At 34.1% G+C, this 23,362-nt stretch overlaps 1 protein-coding gene across 3 annotated transcripts in view; it reads right to left on the reverse strand.

The window, feature by feature from the left end:
- Positions 1–23,362, reverse strand: part of LOC123805981 (ankyrin repeat and KH domain-containing protein 1) — a 108,372-nt gene that overhangs the window by 36,191 nt on the left and 48,819 nt on the right. The window contains exons 11-15 of one of the 3 annotated variants that reach the window (XM_045818913.1): positions 18,629–18,685; positions 8,149–8,236; positions 5,883–6,010; positions 5,052–5,195; positions 3,860–3,962 (exon numbers count right to left, since the gene is read on the reverse strand). In XM_045818913.1, coding sequence (XP_045674869.1) covers positions 3,860–3,962; positions 5,052–5,195; positions 5,883–6,010; positions 8,149–8,236; positions 18,629–18,685 — 520 coding nt within the window. Of the gene's footprint in view, positions 1–3,859; positions 3,963–5,051; positions 5,196–5,882; positions 6,011–8,148; positions 8,237–18,611; positions 18,686–23,362 lie in introns of those variants that run through there. The other 2 variants (XM_045818920.1, XM_045818928.1) reach the window with 2 other exon arrangements.

A 23,362-nucleotide genomic window follows, 5' to 3' on the forward strand; every position in this document is an offset into this window, starting at 1 on the left:
CAGAGCATCTGTGTTATAAGCTAGGAGATTAATTCAACCTTCTGATCTTTTGCTATAAGTAGTTATATGTTAAAAGACATCATTAAATTTGGGCATATGTAATCCATGTAAGCATGATTACATAATGGAAATCTACTAGAGAATATCAGTAGTAAAATTTCTGTAAGAATACTCAATTTAATTCACCGTACATATATTTTTCTATATACTTTTAATGATTTGATATAAAAGCATGAGAACTTTTCATGTTACCTATTCACTCTGGGATGTAAAGCAGCATGTTAATTTAATACTTACTTTACATTTATATTTCTGTTTTCAATCTTTCCCCCATCATTCTAGAATACTATTTTTTTATAAATTTTTTAAAAAACATTTTCTTTAATCACAATGTCTCCATTCTTAAAAATTCTTAATAATTTTCTTTTGTCTTCAGAGTAATCTATATTCTTAGCCTGGCATTAGTTTGTTCAACAAACACTGGAACATCTAGTACAAGCAAGGCATAGTGGACCACACAAAGATAAACAATATAAACCCTGCCCATGAGGAGCTTACAGTCTAAAAGAGGAGATAAAAGATGTGCAAGTCCAAATATAAGGATAAATCCAAGGATTGGCAGGCATGGAGATGGGGGTACGTAGGAACCCTATGCATTGCTGGTGGAAGTGTAAACTGCTCTGTAGCCATTCTAGAGAGCAAATTTGTATAACAGTACTATCAGATAAACATTATGCATTCCCATGACAGGCAATTCTACTCCTGAGTTTATCCCAAAGAAATTCTCACACAGATCCATAAGGGGAGTGAACCAGGATTTTCATCACAGCATCGTCTGTGGTAGCGAGAAGTGAGAGGCAGCTGGGTGCCCACCACTGAGAGAAAGGACAGGTAGAAACTGGAGGACACACAGGGTGCAGCACTGCTGTGGTCAGGAACAGTCTATAGAGGTAGACATACAACTAGATCTTAAAAACAGTGCTGGGTGAAAAAAGTGAGAACATGGGGTTACGGCATGATACCATTTACATAAATTAAAAATACCTATAAAGTAGTAAACAGAAGAATTTGTAAGAACAAAAGAATCTGCATATCAAACAAAACAGAATGAATGTGAAGAAGAATAAAGGGAGTAAGTAAAACAAGAGAGGAGCCACAATGTCAAAGCACCAGGAACTGAGCATGATTAACTCAACCTTCAGTGCCTGAGGTCCAAAGGGGAGGGGCAGTGTAGGAGTGACCAGAGCCAGAAGGAAGATCCAATGAAGTGCTGTAGGAGTCCAGCGCAAAGAAATTACTCCCCAAGAGGACTTGAGGTGCACACAGAAGATGTAGGTTTTGTTTTATCCTGACGTCAGTTAAATGCTTTTGTAACAGATTAAATTCTAAACTGTAAACCTGCATAGGATAATTGAGTCCTCTCTCTTAGAATCTCTGTAGAACCAGTTACAACAAATAAGTTAGATGCAACGAATGGCTTCAATCAACAAATTTATTTTAAAAATTGACTTTGAAAGACAAAGGGTTGATATTACTTATATAATCTTTCCCACCTGAATATTCACCACTATATGTAATAAAGCTTCATAATGCTTGAAAACTGAGCATAGCACTCTCACCTAGTTTCACATTTTGCTTATAGAGGTGATTCTGAGGTCTGTCAGATACCACCTAGAATCGCAAATCCTTGAAAATCAACAATAGATACGTGAGATTAGCTGCCTAAATCAGGAGAACATAGGTCAGGATGGATGGAGCCTAGACAAACAGTGCACACGGGTCATAAAAGAATATGTAAGTAGGATATAGATAAAACACCAGGGTAAGATGTAGAGCATGAATATATTTTAAAAGGATACAGGTTTAATAAGATTTATTTAAAACACACAGGAGTAAAATGTTGTAGGAACTTGAAAAGATGATTGCTAGAAGAAGAAAATAAGAGTCTTAGAGAATAAGAACCCTTCTGTATCCCTAATCACGTATGCGACACTGATGCAATACAGTCTTAGGAGAAACAAAAGGGTCAAGCATCAATTCATCACTCCAAGGAACTTCTCCAGAGACACCAAAGAGAAGTTTTAGAGAAAAGGCCACCTTAAGGAGAAAAATATAGTAACATTTCTTTAATAATTTAAGATAGGTTTTTCTATCCTGTAGATTCAGCGTGTACTTTTATATCAACTGGTTTTTCCAAATTCATACTGATATAACATTCTAAGTTGTACATGAATTATCCTAACACTACATCTTAACACAATGCATTATCACAGTTTGATCCTGCATAAATAAATATTAGGTTGGCAATCACTTGGCAGCTGGCAACAGCAAGTGCCCAAGTGTCTATGTAGGTTGTTGACTTTTTTCCTTCCCTAATAATTTTAAAAAAGTTTAAGATGCCTTAAAAGGTAGTTCATTTTTATATTATTAAGTAATAAAACATCAAAGTGAGGAAAATAAGTAGATATTCTATATAAGGAGGTATCTCAATATGCAAAAATACGATTACTCACTTGAGTATCAATTAAAAAAATCACTACCCAAACGTTTCAGTTTACTTACATATTAAATTTAAATTTAAAATGTTTTACTTCCTCTCTACACATACTCCATGTCTTTCCTAGCTTATTTCTTAGTTATTTTGTGGTCCATGTTAATAATATATATTTTTAAAGATTTATTTAGTACTAAATTTCCCTAGCTAAAGTTAGTACAGTCCTCTACAGGGTGTATTCAAACAAGAAACAACAGAAACAGAGGCATTTAAGTTTCAATCTTTTCCTAAAAACTGTCAGTTAGTTATGATGCTCAGATTCCTTAACAAGTGCATGCTTAGTTTGCTTTTAATTTGTTAAGATTACAAACGGCAGCCTTCATTTTCTGAAATGTTTGAATAGCTATGTACCCAATGGAAAGCTGCTAGAATAAGCATAAGTCAGAAAAACTACAGACATTTTATCTCTGAAATTAATAGTTTAGAAATGAAGTAATCCTTCATGAAGGCCCTCAATACTCAAAATTACTAAAATTGACATAATTTCAAAGAAGCTTCTGTTTGCTGCTGTAAAAATTAGCCCTAACCAACTTTTCTTAAAGCATAATATTAAAAATATCAATACATACTAACACACTTCATTGTGATTTCAAAAATCTAGGACTTGAATATCATATACTGAATGAAATATGCTCACAAATTTGTTCTCATGCAGTTTACAAAGTACCTATTCTCTTGTTTCAGAGAACTCAGACATAACTATACATGATGATCAAGTGAAGACACTTTTTATATCTACAGTGAAAAGAGAAAAAGTATCAGAGCTCATAAACTTGAGTCTTTTAAATAGTGTACACTCCTTAATATGCACTTGGATGTTATTTACATACTTTTTGATAGTTATCTGTGTGGATTCACACACTGACAGATCTAATCCACTATGTCCTGCATTATGTGAAAGAAACTAAATTTAGGAATTTTTAAACTTCTCACTCACTGAATTGAATTGGTGTTACTAAGACTTAGACAACAATAAACTTTCATTCTTCATATTATATTACTATTTAGCTACAGAATTTTCAAAGGAGAAATTAATAATTAATGTCTGATCAATTTTCACTACTTTAATCAGTAACTTTGTTTGCTTCTTCAGTATTTTCACCTGTGCTAGATAAAAACTACATCTAGCAGCATGTTAACAGGAAAATAAGAAGTCACTTTTCCTAGTATTTAGTATCTTTTCTATTTTAAACAGTCAGTAAGAACTATCAGCATTTTTAGAATTACCTACTTCAACCATGGGATTATGAATCCACTAATTAGATAATAAATACCCATTTTAAGAAAAATAATTCAAAAACTAACCTTTTTGTACTCCTAAAAGGGCGGGGGAGTTCTCCTGCAAAGTTCTGTCAGGCTCTTGGGGAGGTACAACCATGGCAAGTGTATGCACTGGTACACGTGGAACCTAAAAAGTCAACTCAGAAAAAATAATGTCAGACCAAGAATAAAACAAAGGCCCACAGATTAAACAGAGATCCTGTTTTAGATTTTTTTCAAACCACCAAATTAACTTTTTTGTTTCTTAAAAAAAAAATCCTCCATTAAGGAATAATTTCTGAGAATATTGACTGGTCAAACTCAGGCAATCTACAAGTAGTGAATGACTTAAGCTAAACGGAATTAATAATACTTTCTTGCTAAGAAGAAAGCCTTGCTAACTCCAATTATAGCTGAGTACAAGTCACATATTCACTGTCCAATTTACCCTTGTTCAAATTTCACATGGGTCAAAAGAAAAAAAAATCCATATGATTTCCTGAATTGGGATATATTAGCAGTTCTCAGGATAATTTTGTAGACAAGAACTTATGATATTACTGAGCTCTATGTGCTTAGTATACTATCAATATTCTCTCCACATTTTTAGGTAGGTTTAAAAAATTTCTTAGTCAACTTTCGATGCATATGTCCTGGTTAACTATACTTTGGTTGACAAAGTAGTTATCTCTAGGATAAATTATAGTGTCTTGGAAGGTATCAAGGGACAAACTTTTTCTTAGTTCAAAATTATGCTTAATGCATTCATTAAAAAACAAACCACCCTAGCCCTGGCTGGGTAGCTCAGTTGTTCAGAGTATTGTCCTGATACACCAAGGTTGCAGGTTTGATTCCTGGTCAGGGTACATACAAGAATCAACAAATGGATGCATAAATAAGTGGAACAACAAATCAATGTTTCTCTATCACTCTCTCTCTTCTCTCTAAATCAATAAATAAAAAGTTAAAAGAAAAACTCTAAAGAACTAGCTGTAATAAGATGACAACTTGCAATATTTATATTTGTATTTGGTATTGTTTTTTAAAAAAATGCTATTTTTAGTAAATAAGATAAAACATTTCCACGTTTTAAAGAAAATAAACCTTAGCTAATTTCTGATTATGTTCATCTCAATATGTAAAAGAGGACAAAACAATTTTAGAGAAACAAGTTTTAAACAAAAATTCCCAATTTGCAAGAATAGTTAATTTACAAAGAAGCTCTATTTCACTTTACCTGAGATTGATCTTGAGAAGGTGGAGTGAGCAGAGACACATCTGCAGCAGGAACTGACAGAATGTTGTTTGGATAATCCAACAGATAAGAAACAACATTAGTGTGGCCACCTTTTGCAGCTTCAATGAGCATTGTTGAGCCATCCTGAGAAAAATTGACACCATAATTAACTATTTGTAAATTTCTTCTTATAGATTACTGTACATATTTGAGTTTCTTAGCAACTCATATAAAATCAAAACTCATTTAAACGGTAATGAGTATTAAACCCTAAGAAATCAGACAAACATATATAGTATTAGAGGATACATATTTAATTAAAGCCTTTGGCTTGAAGATGTGTTTGGGGAGGAACTAGATTCTAAAAGTAGAATGAAAAACTTACTAAAACAGAAAGATAGGAATGCAAAAGAATAGGGCATGAAATTCAGGAAAAAATATTTAGAGAAAGTATATTAACTTCTTCAGCTATCATAGCACATATTCAAAATATTATAAATATCAAGTAAGATTGAAAAGACCTCAGGTACTTTGGAAACAACTATAAATTAAAACCTACATTATGGAGAGCAATTCGGGGGCAATAGTGAAAAAGAATATACCATGTGATACATCAAAACAGCAATTTGGAATTAAGACAATTCTGAATGATAAAATGAAGCAAAGATGTTTATATAAACTGAACTTGCAACTGGTCAAATTCACAACTGTGCCTATTACCCAGAGCAGGAACTATAAAATTTAAGAATAATTAAGAGGTTCTTTCTTAACACACTTTAATGGTAATGTGTATATATTATTTATTTATTAACTTATTTTAAAGTAGGATACCTTGAGTCGATGTGTAGGGTCAGCCCCATGAGCCAGGAGTAGTTCAACCACTGCCAGGTGACCTCCTGCACACGCCAGCGACACCACCGTGTGATCATTATTGGCTGTAGCTCTATTCACATTGGCACCTTCAAGGAGAAAAAAGAAGCAATTTTAGCAAAAGTTGGAATCAAGCCAGTTCACAGACAATATCACTGTAAAGATCTTTTTTGAACTATAATACAGATACAAAAAAGCACGTAAATCATTATTCCATAGTTTGAAACTTTTTCACAAAGTGAACACACCTGTGTCATCAGCACCCAGATCAAGAAACAGAACATTATCCACATACCAAAAGTCCCACCGTGTGGCCTTTGCAGTCAGTACCCACCCCTCCAACAGTAACTACTATCCTGACTTCCAAACTGATTTTAGTTTTTGAACTTCATCTGAATGAAGTCATATAATATACTCTTTTTTGCTTGTGTCTGGCTTCTCTCGCTCAATATATTATTTGTGAGATTCATCCACATTGCTGCACATAGTTATAGTTCATTCATTCAATACCACTTTTAAAATGGAAAATCTAGAAGACTAAGATTAATAAATATATATAGGTTAACAAAAGCATCAAATAATAGCATTGCATGTAACTTTCAAACAGCTCAAAAATATTTTTGACCTAGTTCTACAATGTAGCAATATAGCCAGGTCTCAAAGTAGAAAAAACAGATTTTTTTTAAAAGCATATTTAGGAGAAATATAATTCTTCATATTGTATATTTTAAAAGTCAGAGGGATCTGGATATGAAGAGAAGATTATCCAAATGTTATCTGAAAGGTTATTTAGTAAGATGCTCAACAGTTTTGTACAATATGACCTGAAGCAAACCTAAACACAAAATTTTTCTTAGCTTCTTTTTGAAAAACTGTGTTTGGCCCATGGAAAAAAGTACTGGTTTTTAGTTCAACAACCTTTTACAGACTTCAAAGGGCTAAATTAAATAGTTGAAACTATAGCAATATCATTCTTCCTTCTCCCTTAGTTCCAAACTTACGTTATTAAGAGAAAAATAAACCTATGGGTGAAATTATTATTAATTTATTTAATTTTCAGAAATATCCAGCTGAACCTCATGCTTTGGGAAGGCAAGGCATATCAGTGAACATCTTTACATTGGCGACATGAGATTATTTTTAAAGTTGTTAATGAATTTAGATGGTAGGACTGTTTAGCAGTTACTACGTCCTAAAAAGGCCGCAATCAATGTGTTCATACTCCTGATGAGCCTGATTACACACTTAGCAGGGTAGTTGTTGGGTATGAAAAGGAGCATGAGAGAACTTCAAAGGTTATCCATCTGTTTATTACTTCTATGTGGTTGACGTAGATAATTTTACAAAGTATGTTATAATATTATGTAAAGATAGGCCTTCCTTGATAGCAGAAATGTGATATGAAGAAAATAAACCTTGTTTTATCCAATTCAAAGTACTTTATATTTAAAATGATAAAACATTACATTGCATTCTTAATGGTACAAAATGTTGGAATTTTATGGTAACAGAGATATAAAATTTTTATTTTAATAGTATGACATCACTTGAGTGGATGCTCCTTGCATTTTACCACCCTGTACTAGAATTTTTCATCACATACCCAAGTACCTCTAACAATATAATACAGAGTTAGACTGAACCCGATGAAACCGCAGATATTATATACCATTTTTGATGTATAAAATGACAATTTTATATGGTTCAACCTAACATGGGTACAGTAGCATTTTACTTTTCCATAGTAAACAGTATTGAACTACCTCTTCATGTATCTATCATTTGAATTTCTTTGCCTAAATATAAATTAATAAATGTAGTAATAATAAATAATACCCTTGTATACTTAATTCAACTGTCCCATAAACAACAGTAGCAGGCTTTCTCCATTCTACTCTCTTCCCCATTTCCAGCAGAACTGCCTTATTATTTGCTAAACAATACTACATCTACTAAACATAGCTGGGCATCTACATTTGGGTTTCCAACTTTTAGGAGTAACCATCTGCTACTTAGTTGGTAAAAACTTCAAAGTCAAAACTGAAAAAGAAAAATCCCAATAAATATTTCAGGAACTCTATGACTACTAAATAAAATAGAACAACAAAAGACTAGCATATAGCACTTGTGCTGCAGGCAAAGTGGCTTTAACATAAATTGCAACAGTTTAGGATTTTTCTTTAGAAATTGCATTTCACTTAGAAATGATCACTTGGACTTTCTTTACCTTTACTAATAAGAAACTGCACAGTGCACAAATGACCAGCTCTTGCAGCTTTCATCAACGGTGTTCTTCCACCTTCAGATTCATGTTCCTATCAAAGAAACAAAAATAATTCATCACTAACAATTCATTAACCATCTATTTTAAATACTTAGTACCAATGACATAGACATAATGAAGATTTAATACTTATACAAACTACCTCCATTCCTCCAAAATACAGGATTAATTTCAGTCCACACTACATGGTATAACCTTTTAAGGTCAGTTTTGCATACCAAACAATAACCATTCAAGATAACACTTTGGTTTAGTTTGATCCCCAAAGAGAAATTGTTGCACTTTCAAATAGACTGTTTGTTTGTTTGTTTGTTTGTTTTTAGAGAGAGGAGAAGGAAGGGAGAAAGAGAGGGAGAGAAACATCAATGTGTGAGAGATACATTGACCGGTTACCTCTCACATGCCCCTAACTGGGGACCTGGCCCACAACCCAAGCATGTGCCCCGACTGGGAATCAAACCCATGACCTTTCAGTTCACTCCCTGGTGCTCAATCCCCTGAGTCACACCAACCAGGGCCATTTTTTTTTCTTTTTATTCCTAAGATTAAAAAGATGTTTTCCTAACTGTTTATCTGAACTGAGAGAAAGGAGCCTTAGTATTGTGAGGTTATTACAAAGATCTTGATCTTCTATCAGAAGCCAGTAAGAACTCTATCATAGGATACAAACCAATCCCTGAGGAAAAACACTATGTTATTTCAGAAGTAAAATGGAGAACAAAAAATATACCAATGAGCAGATATTTCTTAGAGTAGAAATTAAATATTTGAATATCAAAGGCCAAAGAAACAATCTTATAATAGCATAAACATTGTTATTCTTTCTAGGAAGTTTCCAGCAAGAGGAATGAACAACTAAACAGCTTCCAACCATCCTACTATCAACTGCCACTACAAGGAGTGCACTTTCATGGTAACTAGCACTTTCACTATGTATGCAAACACAGTGATTTCTGTTGTTCTGGTCTTCATTTGTGACTCAGAAATACTTGATAAAGAACAGTGATTAAGTCAGGCTTTATTTCAGCTCTTTTCTAATTAACTGAGAATCCTTTAGCTACCACATGGTCAATTTAAAAATTGTGTGCTCTGCCAAAAGGACACAATTTAATCTGCTTACACACTACATCTGATCTACAACTAAGGCAAACTGACAATGAGAAATAAGAGTAGACTGTCAACTCAATGGGAATGCTGTACTGGCCTGCAGCGACAGGAACTGTACTCTAAAAGAGATTTTTAAAAATCCTGATGGTGTTGAATCTTTCAACCTCCTATAAAAATCAGTCTGTACTTCGACTTCTGTTTATAAAAGTAGGCTTACAGTTGTGAAGACATGAAGCAGTTTATTCCTGTACTATTATTTATTAATTGTTGTATTATTTTCCATATGAACAGCTGTAAACCTGTTTTTACCCTACTCTGTATGTTGATTAGACAACAACCTTTATTAACTCTAAGGTATGGAAGAATGAATAACTACAGACAATACCGACATAATCTGGTTTACAATAGAATGGATTTTGAATTTATAGTCAATGTAAGTAAATCTAAGATTCTGGTAATTTACTTTAAGCAAAACAGAACATACACCATGAAAATTTTACTCAGAAAGACCCAGAAAGCTGTTTATCCAGTTTTTCATCTGAATTACTTCTGAATTATCATGATAACCAACACCATGCTGGAAATAAATCACTCTAATTTTAGCAAGTCGTTATTTTCCTTCTTGCCTCTGGGCCTTTTCGTGCAAGCTGCTCTTTCTTCCCCGCAATACTTGTCCGTCAGCTCTTTTTCACCTTTCACATCAAGTCAAGCATTACATCCTCAAGGAAGACATCCCTGAACTTTTTATCTAGATCACTGTTAGTTATTGACTTACAGCTCTGTGAACCACTGCTTCAAAAGTTCCAATCACACATTAGTTTGTGTAACTATTTGGCTAATATGTCTCTGCCATTAAAATGTAGGCTCCATGAGAACGGCAACTGCATCCGTTTTCACGTACCATTATAAACCTAACATACAAAATGAGGGGCTTGACCACTATTTACCAAGAAGGAACCTATTAAATCTTCCCTCTCATAGTACTAAGGTTTGAAGTTTTAATTTCCTATTAAGTAAGAGAAAGAAAAGTTAATATAACAGGAAAGCAAGGGTAATAGCTAAACTTAGAGTAAGACTTCATTATCTGCATTATGTACATTATTACTAAAGCATGGGTGGGCAATACTAATGTCACTTTTCCTTTTTATCTCTTAAGTCTGCAGTGGCATCCATCAACACAACTAGATCTCGAAGACAAAAGATTTTGAAAGTCCTGCTTTAGAATAAACTTTTAAAGTACTGGTACTGGTAATTGTTAGTTCTGTATATTTAAAATATTAGCTGATAAAAGATAAGAAATCAGAAAGCACTGTTCCAAGATCAAATAAAATTTCAAATTTCAACATATTCATGAAATTTCTAAAATGAACAGTCTGAAAAGTGTCAATTTTATTTTCCTCCCTATAAAAATTCATTCCTTTGGTTTTGAATTATATAATTATGTTTGAGAAAGTGGCTGGTAAAACAATGTTTACAGCTTTATAATATACTTATAATACTTCATGTCCTAAAATTAATAATGTATATTCTACAACATGTATTATTTATACCAAAATATTTGACCATTAAATCCTTTTAAACTAGGAATCAAATTTGTATACGTTACTTATGAATGTCACATTTATTAGTACAGCCAATATTTAGGATCAATAAAATTTCAAGATATACATAAACACAGAAAATTATTTTGCAAGGCTACAAACTTATTGTGTAGTTTAACATTTTCTCTAAACAGCCCAAGTGTCCATTAACAGATGAGTGCATAAAACAACTATGGGACATTCACACAAGGGAATACTATCTAGCCATAAAAAAAGGAGAAAATTTTACCCTTTGTGACAGCATGGATGAAAATTTTACTTTTTGAGACAGTATTTTTCTTCTTCACAATGAAGGAAGAGTTGTCTTGGGCCACACATTACATACACAAATGCTAACAAAAACTGATAAGCAAGAAAAAAATTTAAGTAAATTTATGATTTTGTGTTGGGACACATTCATAGCCAGCCCACTGGCCACAGGCTGGGCACCCCTGTGAGGATTCTGATATTCTACCTTGCAGGGTATATTCTTCCAACCTACCACTGTACATTCATCATTACTTTAGTATCTACTGCTACTGATGAGGTTCATATCCATTGGGAGAACTGAGACTGAAAAGAGACCAAGAGGCACTCTCCCAGGGTTTTTTGCTTAGCTTAGTTTCTAAATATCACAAGTAACAAAGAAAAACCAAGCTTATTCAGTTTGGATGAAGGAAAAATGACTGATCATAAAGCAAAGATGGAAAAGAACAGAACTCTACAATGATGCAGAATAATCTGTATAGACTCCAGCAACGTCTCCAAGTGTGGACTATGGAGAGGGTCATCAGAATCTCCTGGAGTATTAGCTAGAATTTGGACTCCCATTTCTAAACTGCTGAATCTGAACCTCTAAAAGTGGGGTTGTAAACCTCATTTTAAAAAGTATTCCATCAAGATTTGCTTTACATATTTAGGTGCTCCTATGTTAGGTGAATGAATGTTTACTAGGGTTATATCTTCTTTTTGGATCGTTCCTTTTATCATTATGAAGTATCCTTTGTCTCTTACTATGGTCTTGGTTTTAAAGTCTATTTTGTTGGATGTAAGTAGTACTAACCTGAGTTTCTTTTTTTTCTTTTCCATTTGCATGAAATATCTTTTTCTAAACCTTTACTTTTAGTCTGTGTGTATCTTTTGATCTGAGATGGGTCTCTTGGAGGCAGCATATATATGGGTCTTGTTTTCTTATCCATTCAGTTACCCTATGTCTTTTGGTTGGAGCATTTAAGCCATTTACATTTAGGTGATTATTGATAGATACATATGCAGTGCCATTTTATTGTTGGACTGTTTACCACTGATTTTTATTCTTTCTCTTCTTTTTCTTCTTCTTAAAGCAAGCCTTTTAACAGTTGTTGCAGTACTGGTTTGGTGTTAACACACTCCTTTAGCTTCTTCTAGTCTGGGAAGCTCCTTATTTCTCCTTCAATTTTAAATGATAGCCTTGCTGGGTAAAGCAGCTTTGGTTGTAAGTCCTTGCTATTCATCACCTTGAATATTTCACACCACTCCCTTCTGGCCTGAAATGTTTCTGCTGAGTAATCAGATACCAGTCTAATTGGAGCTCTCTAGTAGATAACTATCTGCTTTTCTCTTGCAGCTTATGGATTCTCTCCTTGTCTTTAAGCCTTGTCACTTTAATTATGATGTGTCTCAGTGTAGGCCTCTTTGGGTCTAACTTGGCTGGGACTCTCCAGGCTTCCTGGACTTGTGTGACTTTTTCCTTCACCAGATTAGGGAAGTTTTTAGTCATTATTTCTTCAAATAGGTTCTCGATCCCTTACTCACTCTCTTCTCCTGCTGGTATTCCCATGATGTGGATTTTGTTACACTTCATGTTGTCTAAAATGTTTCTTAAACTTTCCTCATTTATTTTAATTCGTTTTTCTTTCTGCTGTTCTGCCTGGGTGGTTTTTTCTACCTTGTCTTCTAAAACACCGATTCTATCCTCTGCTTCATCTATCCTGCTGTTTATTTCTTCCAGTGAGATTATTTATCTCAGATATCTCATTCTTTACTTCTGATTGGTCCTATTTTATGATTTCTATGTATTTTTTCTCATCCTGTTGAGAATCATTACTCTGAACTCTCTATCTACTAAATTATTTGCCTCCATTTCATCTAGTTCACCTAGAGAATTTTCGTGTTCTTCCATTTGGGGTCTGTCTCTTTGTATCTTCTGCCTTAGATGTTAAACAATCAGTTGTTAATATAATCAAGCTGTAATCAGCTGTCTGGCTTAAGCACTATGTGAGGGAAAGCAGAGTAATTACTGTGGGCAGGCTATTGCTTCCCCTCAAGCTGATGCCACTAGGAGGGAGTGCTTTGCCGGAGAAAGATGGCTTGTGCAGTATCGGGAATGACTCAGCACAGGGATCCTGGTAGCAGTTCCTTCAGTTCTCTCCCCAGAGCCACCAGCCCTAGACTCTCCTCAAGTGTCTCCAGTCCACTTTTCCCCTCCCTCTGCTGGAGCCCAGGGTAAATGGCTACAAATGAAATTCTGTGCATTGGCCCTCTAAGAGGCTCTCTGTATCTCCTGCTATCTCTCCCTAACAGAAAGAAATCCTGCTGCTTTTCACAGCTGGATATTATCTGAGTTCTTTTCTGGCTCAGGTGCTATAGGGAGGGGAACCCAGCTTGGGATTCTGACCCAACACTTCTCAGGGGCAACCCCCAGCCACTGACCTATCCCTCTCAAACTTCAGCGGCTGTCTGTGAGAGCCTAGCCAGCCCTCTCATGCCTCCTCTGCACTGCCTCACAGTCTTGTGGTGAAGTGGTTTCTTCTGTCTGCCCTAGTATAATGCCTCTCTCCAGCTAGTGTTCAGGTGGTTTTTCTGGAAGATTTCTCTACAATTTTGTTGTAATTCCAGATTGGTCTTGGGAGGAGGTTAGCACAGCTTCCGGACATAAAAGGAGAGATTGACAGAAATACAGTCATACCTGGGGATTTTAACATCCCATTGACTTCAATGGATAGATATTCCAGGCAGAAAATCAAAAAGGAGACAGTGGCCTTAACCTACATACTAGATCAAATGGATTTAATTGATATTTTCAGAGCATTTCACCCCAAAGCAACAGAATATACATACTTTTCAAATGTACATGGAATGTTTTCTAGGATAGACCACATGTTATTAGGACACAAAACAAGTCTCAATAAATTTAAGAAGACTGAAATCATACCAAGCATCTCTCTGACCACAATGCTATGAAACTACATATCAATGAATCGCAATCAATCACAAGAAGAACACTAAAAAACACGCAAAGACATGGGAGCTAAACAACGAATGGGTCAACAACGAGATCAAGAAAGAAATCAAAAGATACCTCGAGACAAATGAAAATGAGGACACAACATTCCAAAATCTGTGGGACACTGAGAAAACAATCCTAAGAGGGAAATTCACAGCATTACAAGCCTATCTCAAAAAACAAAACAAAACAAGAAAAAGCTCAAATAAACAATCTAACTTCACACTTAAAGGAACTTGAACAACAAACAAAGCCCAAAGAGAGTAGAAGGAAAGACATAGTAAAGATCAGAGCAGAAATAAATGAAATAGAGCCTTAAAAAACAATACAAAGATCAATGAATCCCAAGAGCTGGTTATTTGAAAATATAAACAAGATTGACAAACTTTAACCAGACTCATCAAGAAAAAAAGAGAAAGGACCCAAATAAGTAAAATCAGAAATGAAAGAGGAGAAATAACAACTGACACCAAAGAGATACAGAGGATTGTAAGAAAATATTATGAATAATTACATGCCAACAAACTGACAACCTGGGTATAAAACGGGTAAATTCCTAGAAACATACAATCTTCCAAAAATGAATAAGAGATCTGAATAGACAGATTGTACCTAATGAAATCGAAGCAGTAATCAAAAAACTCCCAACAAAAAAATGTCTGGGACCAGATGGCTTCATACATAAATTTTACCAAACATTCTGAGAAGAGCTAACACCCTCTCTTTCTCAAACTATTTCATAAAATTCTGGAGGACAGAAGGCTCCCAAGCTCATTTTACATAGTCAGCATTATTCTAATTTCAAAACAGATAAAGACACTACAAAAAAAGAAAGTTATAGGCCAATATCCTTGATGAATATAGGTGCTAAAATCCTCAACAAAATATTAGCAACCCAAATACAGCAATGCATCAAAAAGATCATACACCATGATCAAGTGGGATTTATTTTGGGAATGAAAGGTTAGTGTAACACTCACAAATCAATAAATGTGATTCACCAAATAACAAGATAAAAACCATATGATCATATCAACAGGTGCAGAAATGCTTTTGATAATATCCAGCACTGATTTATGATCAAAACTCTTGGCAAAGTGGGAACAGAGGGAACATTTATATTACCTAAACATAATAAAGGCCATATATGACAAACCCACTGCCTGCATCATACTCAAAGGGCAAAAAGTACAAACATTCCTCTTAAGACTGGGAACAAGACAGTGATGTCCGCTTTCACCTCTCTTATTCAACACAGTACTGGAAGTCCTAGCCACAGCAATCAGACAAAAAGAAGAAATAAAAGGCAATCAAATTCGAAAGGAAGAAGTAAAATTGTCTTTTTTAGATAACATGATACTGTACATAGAGAACCCCTAAGATTCCATGAAGAAACTTAGAATTGATGAGTTCAGCAAAGTAACAGGATACAAAATTAATATCCAGAAATCAGTTGCATTTTTATATGCCAATCATCAACTAACAAAGGAAAATTAAGAAAACAATCCCATTCACAACTGCTACAAAAAAGAATAAAACACCTAGGGATAAACCTAACCAAGGGTGTAAAGACCTGTACTCAGAGAATTATAAGACACCGAAGAAAGAAAAAGAAGATACAAATGAGCGGAAGCACATACCATGTTCATGTACAGGAAGAATTCATATCATTAAAATGTCCATACTATCCAAAGCAATCTACAGATTCAAACAATTCCTATGAAGATTCCAATGACATTATTTCACAGAACTAGAACAAACATTTCAAATATGTATATGCAACCACCAAAGGCCCCATATAGCAACAGTGATTCTGAGAAAAAAGAACAAAGTTGGAGGAATCACACTGCCTAACATCAAACTATAATATAAGGCCATAGTAATCAAAACAGCCTGGTACTGGCATAAAACAGACATAGATCAACAGAACAGAAAAGAGAACCTAGAAATAAACCCACACATTTATAGTCAATTAATATTCAAACACATAAAGTGGGCTAAAGATAGTTTATTCAATAAATGGTGTTGGGCAAATTGGACAGATACACGCAGAAAAATGAAACTATATCATCTTCTAACACCACACATAAGAAAAAAATTCAAAATGGACCAAATACTTAAATGTTTGACCCAAAGCTATAAAAATCCTAGAAAAAAAACATAAGGCAGCAAAATCTTGGATATGGCTCATAGAAATTTTTTTATTGGATATATCTCCCCAGACAAGGGAAACAAAAGGAAAAATAAACAAATGGGACTACATCAAACTAAAAAGTTTTTTCATGGCAAAGGAAACCATCAACAAAATAAAAAGACAACCCATAGAATAGGAGAACATATTTGCTGATACAGCTGATAAGGGGTTAATAATCAAAATTTGTAAAGCACTTACAAAACTCAATACCAAAAAGACCCACAAACCACCCAATTAAAAATTGGGCAAAGGACCTGAATAGACACTTCTCCAAAGAGAATGTACAGATGGCCAATAGACATGTAAAAAGATGCTCAACATCACTAATCATCAGAGAAATGCAAAGTAAAACCACAATGAGACACCTGTCAGAATGGCTATCATCAATAAATCAACAAACAATAAGTGCTGGTGAGGATGTAGAGAAAGGGGAACCTTTCTACACTGTTGGTGGGAATGCAGACTGCTGCAGCCACTGTGGAAAGCAGTATGGAGATACTCCAAAAAATTTAAAATGGATCTGCCTTTTGACTTGGTGATCCCACTTCCGGAAATACATCAGAAAAAACCTGAAACAGTAATTCGAAAGAACATAAGCACCACCATGTTCACTGCAGCCTATTTACAATCACCAAGATATGGAAGCAGCCCAAGTGTTCATCAACAGATGAGAGAATAAAACACCTATGGGACATTGACACAATGGAATTCTACTCAGCCATAAAAGAGAAGAAAAGTTTACTCTTTGCAACAGTATGGATGGACCTGGAGAACATTACACTAAGTGAAATAAGCCAGTCAGAGAGAGACAAACACCCTATCATTTCACTAATGTGGAATCTAACAAACAAACTGAACTAACAAGCAAAACAGAGACAGGCTCATAGATGGAGAACAGATGACAGCCAGTGCGGGTGGGGTGAGGGGTGGAGAGGTTGAGCAAAAGGAAAAAGGACTCATGGATATGGACAACAGTGTGGTGGCTGCTAGGGGGAGGGGTGTATAATGGGACTAAATGGTACTGGAGAAAAAAACAATAAAGATTAAATTTTAAAAAATAATAAAAAGTATCCTAAGTTTTGAGCTAGAGAGAGAGATTTATAATCACATTACCTTTAACAAATTCAGGAAGAAGGAAATACCATACCTTATCTGAAGTAACACTGAGCTTTGTATTCTAGATAGGAGCCTGAGATATTACACAAACTGAGTAAAACTTCACATTTTCACATAATATTTTGTAAAATAAATGGATTTTCTTTGTTCAAATTAGAATATAATGGCTTATTTAATAAGCCATTAATGAAGATATTAATAAGCGTTATAATTAAGAGTGGCTTGATACTGAAAAATTTATTTTAGGTGATCTAAGTTAATTGTGATCCAATCACAATTTATTTGTAATTTATATAAATTAAGCACTGCTCCTGAGTTTAAACAAATCTCTCTGGATTACAATGGATATTAACTTTGCTTGACTTTTTTTTTTTTAAGATTTTATTTATTTATTTTTAGAGAGGGAAGGGAGGGAGGGAGAGAGAGGGAGAGAGAGAGAAACATCAATGTGCAGTTGCTGGGGGTTATGGCCTGCAACCCAGGAATGTACCCTGGCTGGGAATCGAACCTGGGACACTTTGGTTCCCAGCCTGCGCTCAATCCACTGAGCTACGCCAGCCAGGGCCTTTGCTTGACTTTTAAAACCATCAGGCACAAATTCCACACATTTTTTCAAAAGAAATGTTTGCCTATGAACAAGTATTCACCTTCTTAAAAACCAATTTCAGAATGAGGTAACAAGATAGTTTTAAGAAAAAAATTTTAAGTTTATATAAATTAGGGAATGAACAATATAGAAAAAAATGCTATTTTTTTTGTTTATCAGAGGATTATATTTAAAAAATCCAACATGTCACCCTAAATCTAAGTTTCATATTTTTTTGATGAACATAGTTGAGTGCAAAGGACTTTATAGTTGAGATTTTTTTCTCTAGGGTTTCTTAACTCTCCCAATAAGGGAGAATGCAAAAGAACTATCTGAATAAGAAAATCTATTTTCGCCTACAAGATTTTTTAGGAATATCACATTAAAAGAATACTAAGGAAGCAAATTACTAGTAATGTAAATCTCTTATTTAAACTTCATAATCTTTCTCATTTGAAGAGGATTTCCTCTTTCACACATCAGGGTCCTGGAACTTGGTTGGAACCCAGAACTCTGGTTACCTACAACATCTAGTCCTTTCGTAGTAGCTTACAAGCATCAAAGGCCACCCTCACCTGATGCTTGGCCGGATCTATGCCCTCCAAAATAGTCTTCATGTCCTCCTGCTTGTCCTGTGAAAGGAAAAAGAAGAACTCACGGATCTTATTCCAAAAATGAAAATCACATTTGGCCATGAAGACCTTGTGACTGGTACTTCAGATGCTGGGCTTTGTTAAACTCGAGATCTTCAACTAAAAGGATTCTCATCTATAGAGACCATAATCTCAGGAGCAGAGCATTATTTTTTAAAGGGTGTGACAATGTGGTTCTCTACCAATATAACTTCAATATAAAGCTTAACAAATGCAGATATAATGCTGCTGAATTATTTTAATTCATGCCTTTGTCTCCAAACACAACTAAAGCCACAGAATCCAGAACAGTATGTTTTAACATCTAACCAAAGAATAAAATTAAAAGATTTGGGGATATCACAAGTTGAGAGAAAAAATAAGGAAAATATTTTAAGATAATTACATAGTTATGTAGCCCCCACATTACAAACGTCCTGAGTGCTCATTCTTTTCAACTAAAATGGGAACATTCAAAGAACTTAAGAGACAGGTATCTGTATTTTCTCTAGATCTAGACTCCTGACACAGAGAGTACTTGAAGATATGACAAAACAGTAATAAGCTTTGCAGTCACAGGCCAGAGTCAACTAAGTCACCAAATAAAAATGTAGCCTAGAGAAGTCTTTATTCTAAGTCACTCCTACCTCCTATGTGGGAGATATGCTTACTCTAAGGGGATGCATGCTCCTATAGTAGAGATTTGGCAAGAAGGATTTTGAGACAACTACTGATTTGAAGAAGCTGACTTCCTCTCCCTACCCCACCCCTATATGATTTTCAACAAATAGCAAGCCTCATTCAAACTATGAATAATAAGCAAAAAATATCCAACACAGAGCCTATTAAATTCTTACAAAAATGGAAACAATAAAATTTAAGTCAAATATTGCCCTACACTTTCAAATAAATGAAACAAATTCTTTACATAGCTGAACAAAGTGATATAACAGCAAGAGATTAAAAAGTGAGTTGGAAGAGCAGAGGAAACTAAATAATAATAAAACCATGACAACCACACTAGACGCAACTAGTATACAGAAAAAATAGTGACGTGGAAGATGAGCTTAAGAGAGAAACAATGCAGAGGAAAAGGAGAAAGAAATAAAAAGAATTAAGGTAATACAAATAGGGGAGATCCAAACAATGGTTAATAAATATCCTAGATGAAAACAGAACAGAAAGGGAAGTATTCAAGCATGTAATGAAAGAAAACTGGAGGAGGAGATAGAGGAAGAGGAGTAGGAGCAGCAGCAAAAATCTTCAGTTAAAAAGCACTCACTATTTTCCAGGTAAAACTAATAAAGAATAATAAACACCAAGGTACATCCTGATGAAATCACAGAGGTTTAAGTATAATGAAAGAGTCTTCTTATAATCCAGGCAGAAGTAGGAAGTTACTTACATACAATGAAGAATAGCCTAGTAGGTTTTGGCAATGCTCAATACTACAAGACAAAGAATAGAGTCTTCGAATTTTGGAGGAAAAAACAAGTGATTCAATAATTTTATATATGGTAATATTCACTTATAAATACAACATACGGTAATCTAAACAATGAAAGCACATGAGAATTCCTACCCGCCCTCCCCCCAGGGGAGGGGAGTAAATTCAAATCAAAATATCAGTATCTGCCAGCCAAATGGTGAGTCAATTCAGGCACTCAAGGATTAAGAAACTTCATGATATGGAAGACTAGTAAACACAGACTCCACCTAAATTTACAGTTAAAGTCAAACAACTGGCAGAAATAGTGTCATAAAATAGAATGTCCAAGTTATAAAACCACAGTAATGTAAAAAATAAAATGGTGGAAGATATATTTAATCTCCTCTTTCAGAATGAAGTCAATAGATATTGTCTGAATATTTGATTTTTAAAAAATTTGCATTTGTAAATGTCTGAATATTCTTCCAGAAAGCAACTTTATACATGTGTTTTATAGTTTACCAAAGTTTTGGGAACAATTAATGAGCAGCTCCTAGGGCTACTTGAACACAGGGAGAATTTTTAGTTAAAACAAACACTGGCCTATGATCAAAGATCAGAAAATTAAACCATCAAGAAAAAAGGAAAGAAAGAAGGTAAGATAGGAAGGAAGGAAAGAAGTAAGTAGGTACATAGGTAGATAAATAAATCAAGTTAAATCATGTTAATGAGAATGCTGGGAATTAGGAAGTCTCAGTTATTAATACAAATATAGACTGGTTTAGTATTTTTGATCAATCTGGCAGCAGCTATCAAAATTTTACATGTGTACCCTTCGATAATCAAAACTTCACTTCTAGGAACTTATCCTTGTAGATGTATTCACAAAAGCAGAAAAGATGTGAATGTGTTTAATAATATTTAGTGTAGCACTATTTGTAATATTTAACCCTAATAATGCAAATGTTTATGAATAACTACTTAAGGAATAAATAACTGAAAAGGAATTAGAAATCCATAGGAACTGACATTGAAAAATATTATTAATAAGGAAAAAGTTGCAGGACAGTATGTGTGGTATTTTGTGGTAACAAATCCACTCATATACAAAAAGACATATAGCCCACATACACAGAAGATACAAATACTTGGGTGTATAGAAACATCCAGAAGAACACACAATATATTGCTTACGTTAAAAAAACAATCTTATAAAAGAGGACCTGGTCCACATTCCTATTTTATAAGATCTAATATAAATATAAAAATGATCCTTCATATCTTTTTCTCTTTTAAGGGAAATCTCATTTTAAGAGAATAAATTCCAGGAATAAGAATCAGAGGGTGCTAATGTTTCCATTAGCTCAATTACTCTAAGAAAATGCTCCCCAAAAGTTCATTTGGCTGGCGGAATACAATGCAATGAAAGCAGTAAGGGTCAAAGAGCTTACTTTATGGATAGGGAAGAAAATCAGTGACAGGCCACTGTGATATATTCAAAGAGCCCAATGTCCTCATTGGTGCAAAAGTGTTTCAATTTTTATTAAAACATTAAAAATAATAAACCCTTAAAAGCTATGGTCAACACTACAGAGAAAATCAGTATAATAAAAACCAAAATTCTATTTCAGTAAGAAATTATATGAAGAATTAAACATTGATAAGAATGCTTCTTTCAATATATGTGACTTTTCATCATATGTACACAAAATATCTCTGGAACAATTTAAGAAATAAAAAACATTAATTGCAAACAGAGACAGAAACTGGGTGTCCACAGAACATTTTTATACTTTGTGAGTTCTGAACCATGTAAAGGTATTACCTATTTAAAAATTTTAAAAACATGTACTTTTCAAGTAATTTTAAGGTTTTGTTAAACAAAAATTTAGTCACAATAATGAGGAAAGTAACTAATTGACAGGACAACTATTATTCAATATAGCAAAGGCTCCTTAGCCATGCAGCTCAGTTGGTTAGAGCGCCATCCCAATATGCCAAGGTTGTGGGTTCAATGCCTTGTCAGGGTACATACAAAAGACAACCAATGAATGCATAACAAAATAACATTTCTTTCTTTATATATAAAAATCGATTAAAATAAAAGACTCCATAATTAGCAACACTGTGTGCATACCATAATTCTTTAAGTTGGTTCCATGTATTTTCTCTGATCCATTATATTTAAAGCAGCTTAATTATGAGCATAAAGAAACTATGTTCTATCTCATCCCTGGGTACCCTCTTCCTCTCCCACCCCTATCTTCAAGGTGACAAACATCTTAAAAGTAAAATGCTATTTTAAATTCCTTGTTTTTCAGTTCTTATGTATACTTGAAAGTCAAAGCTGAGAAAAACAATCCTAAACAAAGGAAATTTTGAAAAGTCTTAAGACATAAAACAAGAAAGGAAGATGAAGTAATATAAGTTTCTTCTGGTACCTGAAATAAACTTTACTTGCAGAAAAAGAATAAATTTATAATTGAGTAAGATAACCGGAGAGACTATATTCTTGACTAACTTAGTATTACACAAGGGAAGAGGAAATAGTTTACTTAAAACAAAAATCATTTTGAGAAAATCTTCCTACTTGTTTGACAATTTTTAAGTAGGATAAAATATTGATACTAAAAAGACTTCGAGTGGAAGAGATAATGACTTAGCATTATAATGCCAGATTATTCTTTACTGGGGTAGCCTTACTAAATTAACTGTGCATTTTAGGGACTAATAATTTTTATCTATTAAAATAATCTATAAAATATTTTTATAATATGTGAAATCTGCTAATCATTCATTATAAATAACCTCCAAAATAATGCTTGGGGTCATTTAAGATATATAGATTTTAAAAGATAAAATAACTTATATAATACTTACAACCATCATTAGTAATAGTGATTTCTATCTTAAAAATTCATTTTCACAGAGGATCTCATACCACTTTACACATTCTTGGGCTAACGAGGCACTCAAGATCATCTAGCCCATCCAACCAAACAGTTGTTGGTTAACTTGTTCTTTAGAAATCATAAAGTTAGATTTCTTAGGCTAGGTCATAAAAGATCATTTAGTCCAAACCCTTCATAAAAAAAGTAAAAGGATGAAGAGTTGGGGGAAAAAAAAAAAAACCCAGAAGAAGCCTGTTAAGAATTTAAGTGACTTGCCTAAGGACACCCAGCAAAGCCAAAGCTACTCCTCAGAGAAATAAGATTAAGCAGCTTCCAAAGACAGTTTTTTTCCCTAAA

This window comes from Phyllostomus hastatus, unplaced genomic scaffold (genome assembly GCF_019186645.2).
Source record: "Phyllostomus hastatus isolate PE091 unplaced genomic scaffold, TTU_PhHast_1.1 phas_contig_150, whole genome shotgun sequence".
Lineage (NCBI taxonomy): Eukaryota > Metazoa > Chordata > Mammalia > Chiroptera > Phyllostomidae > Phyllostomus > Phyllostomus hastatus.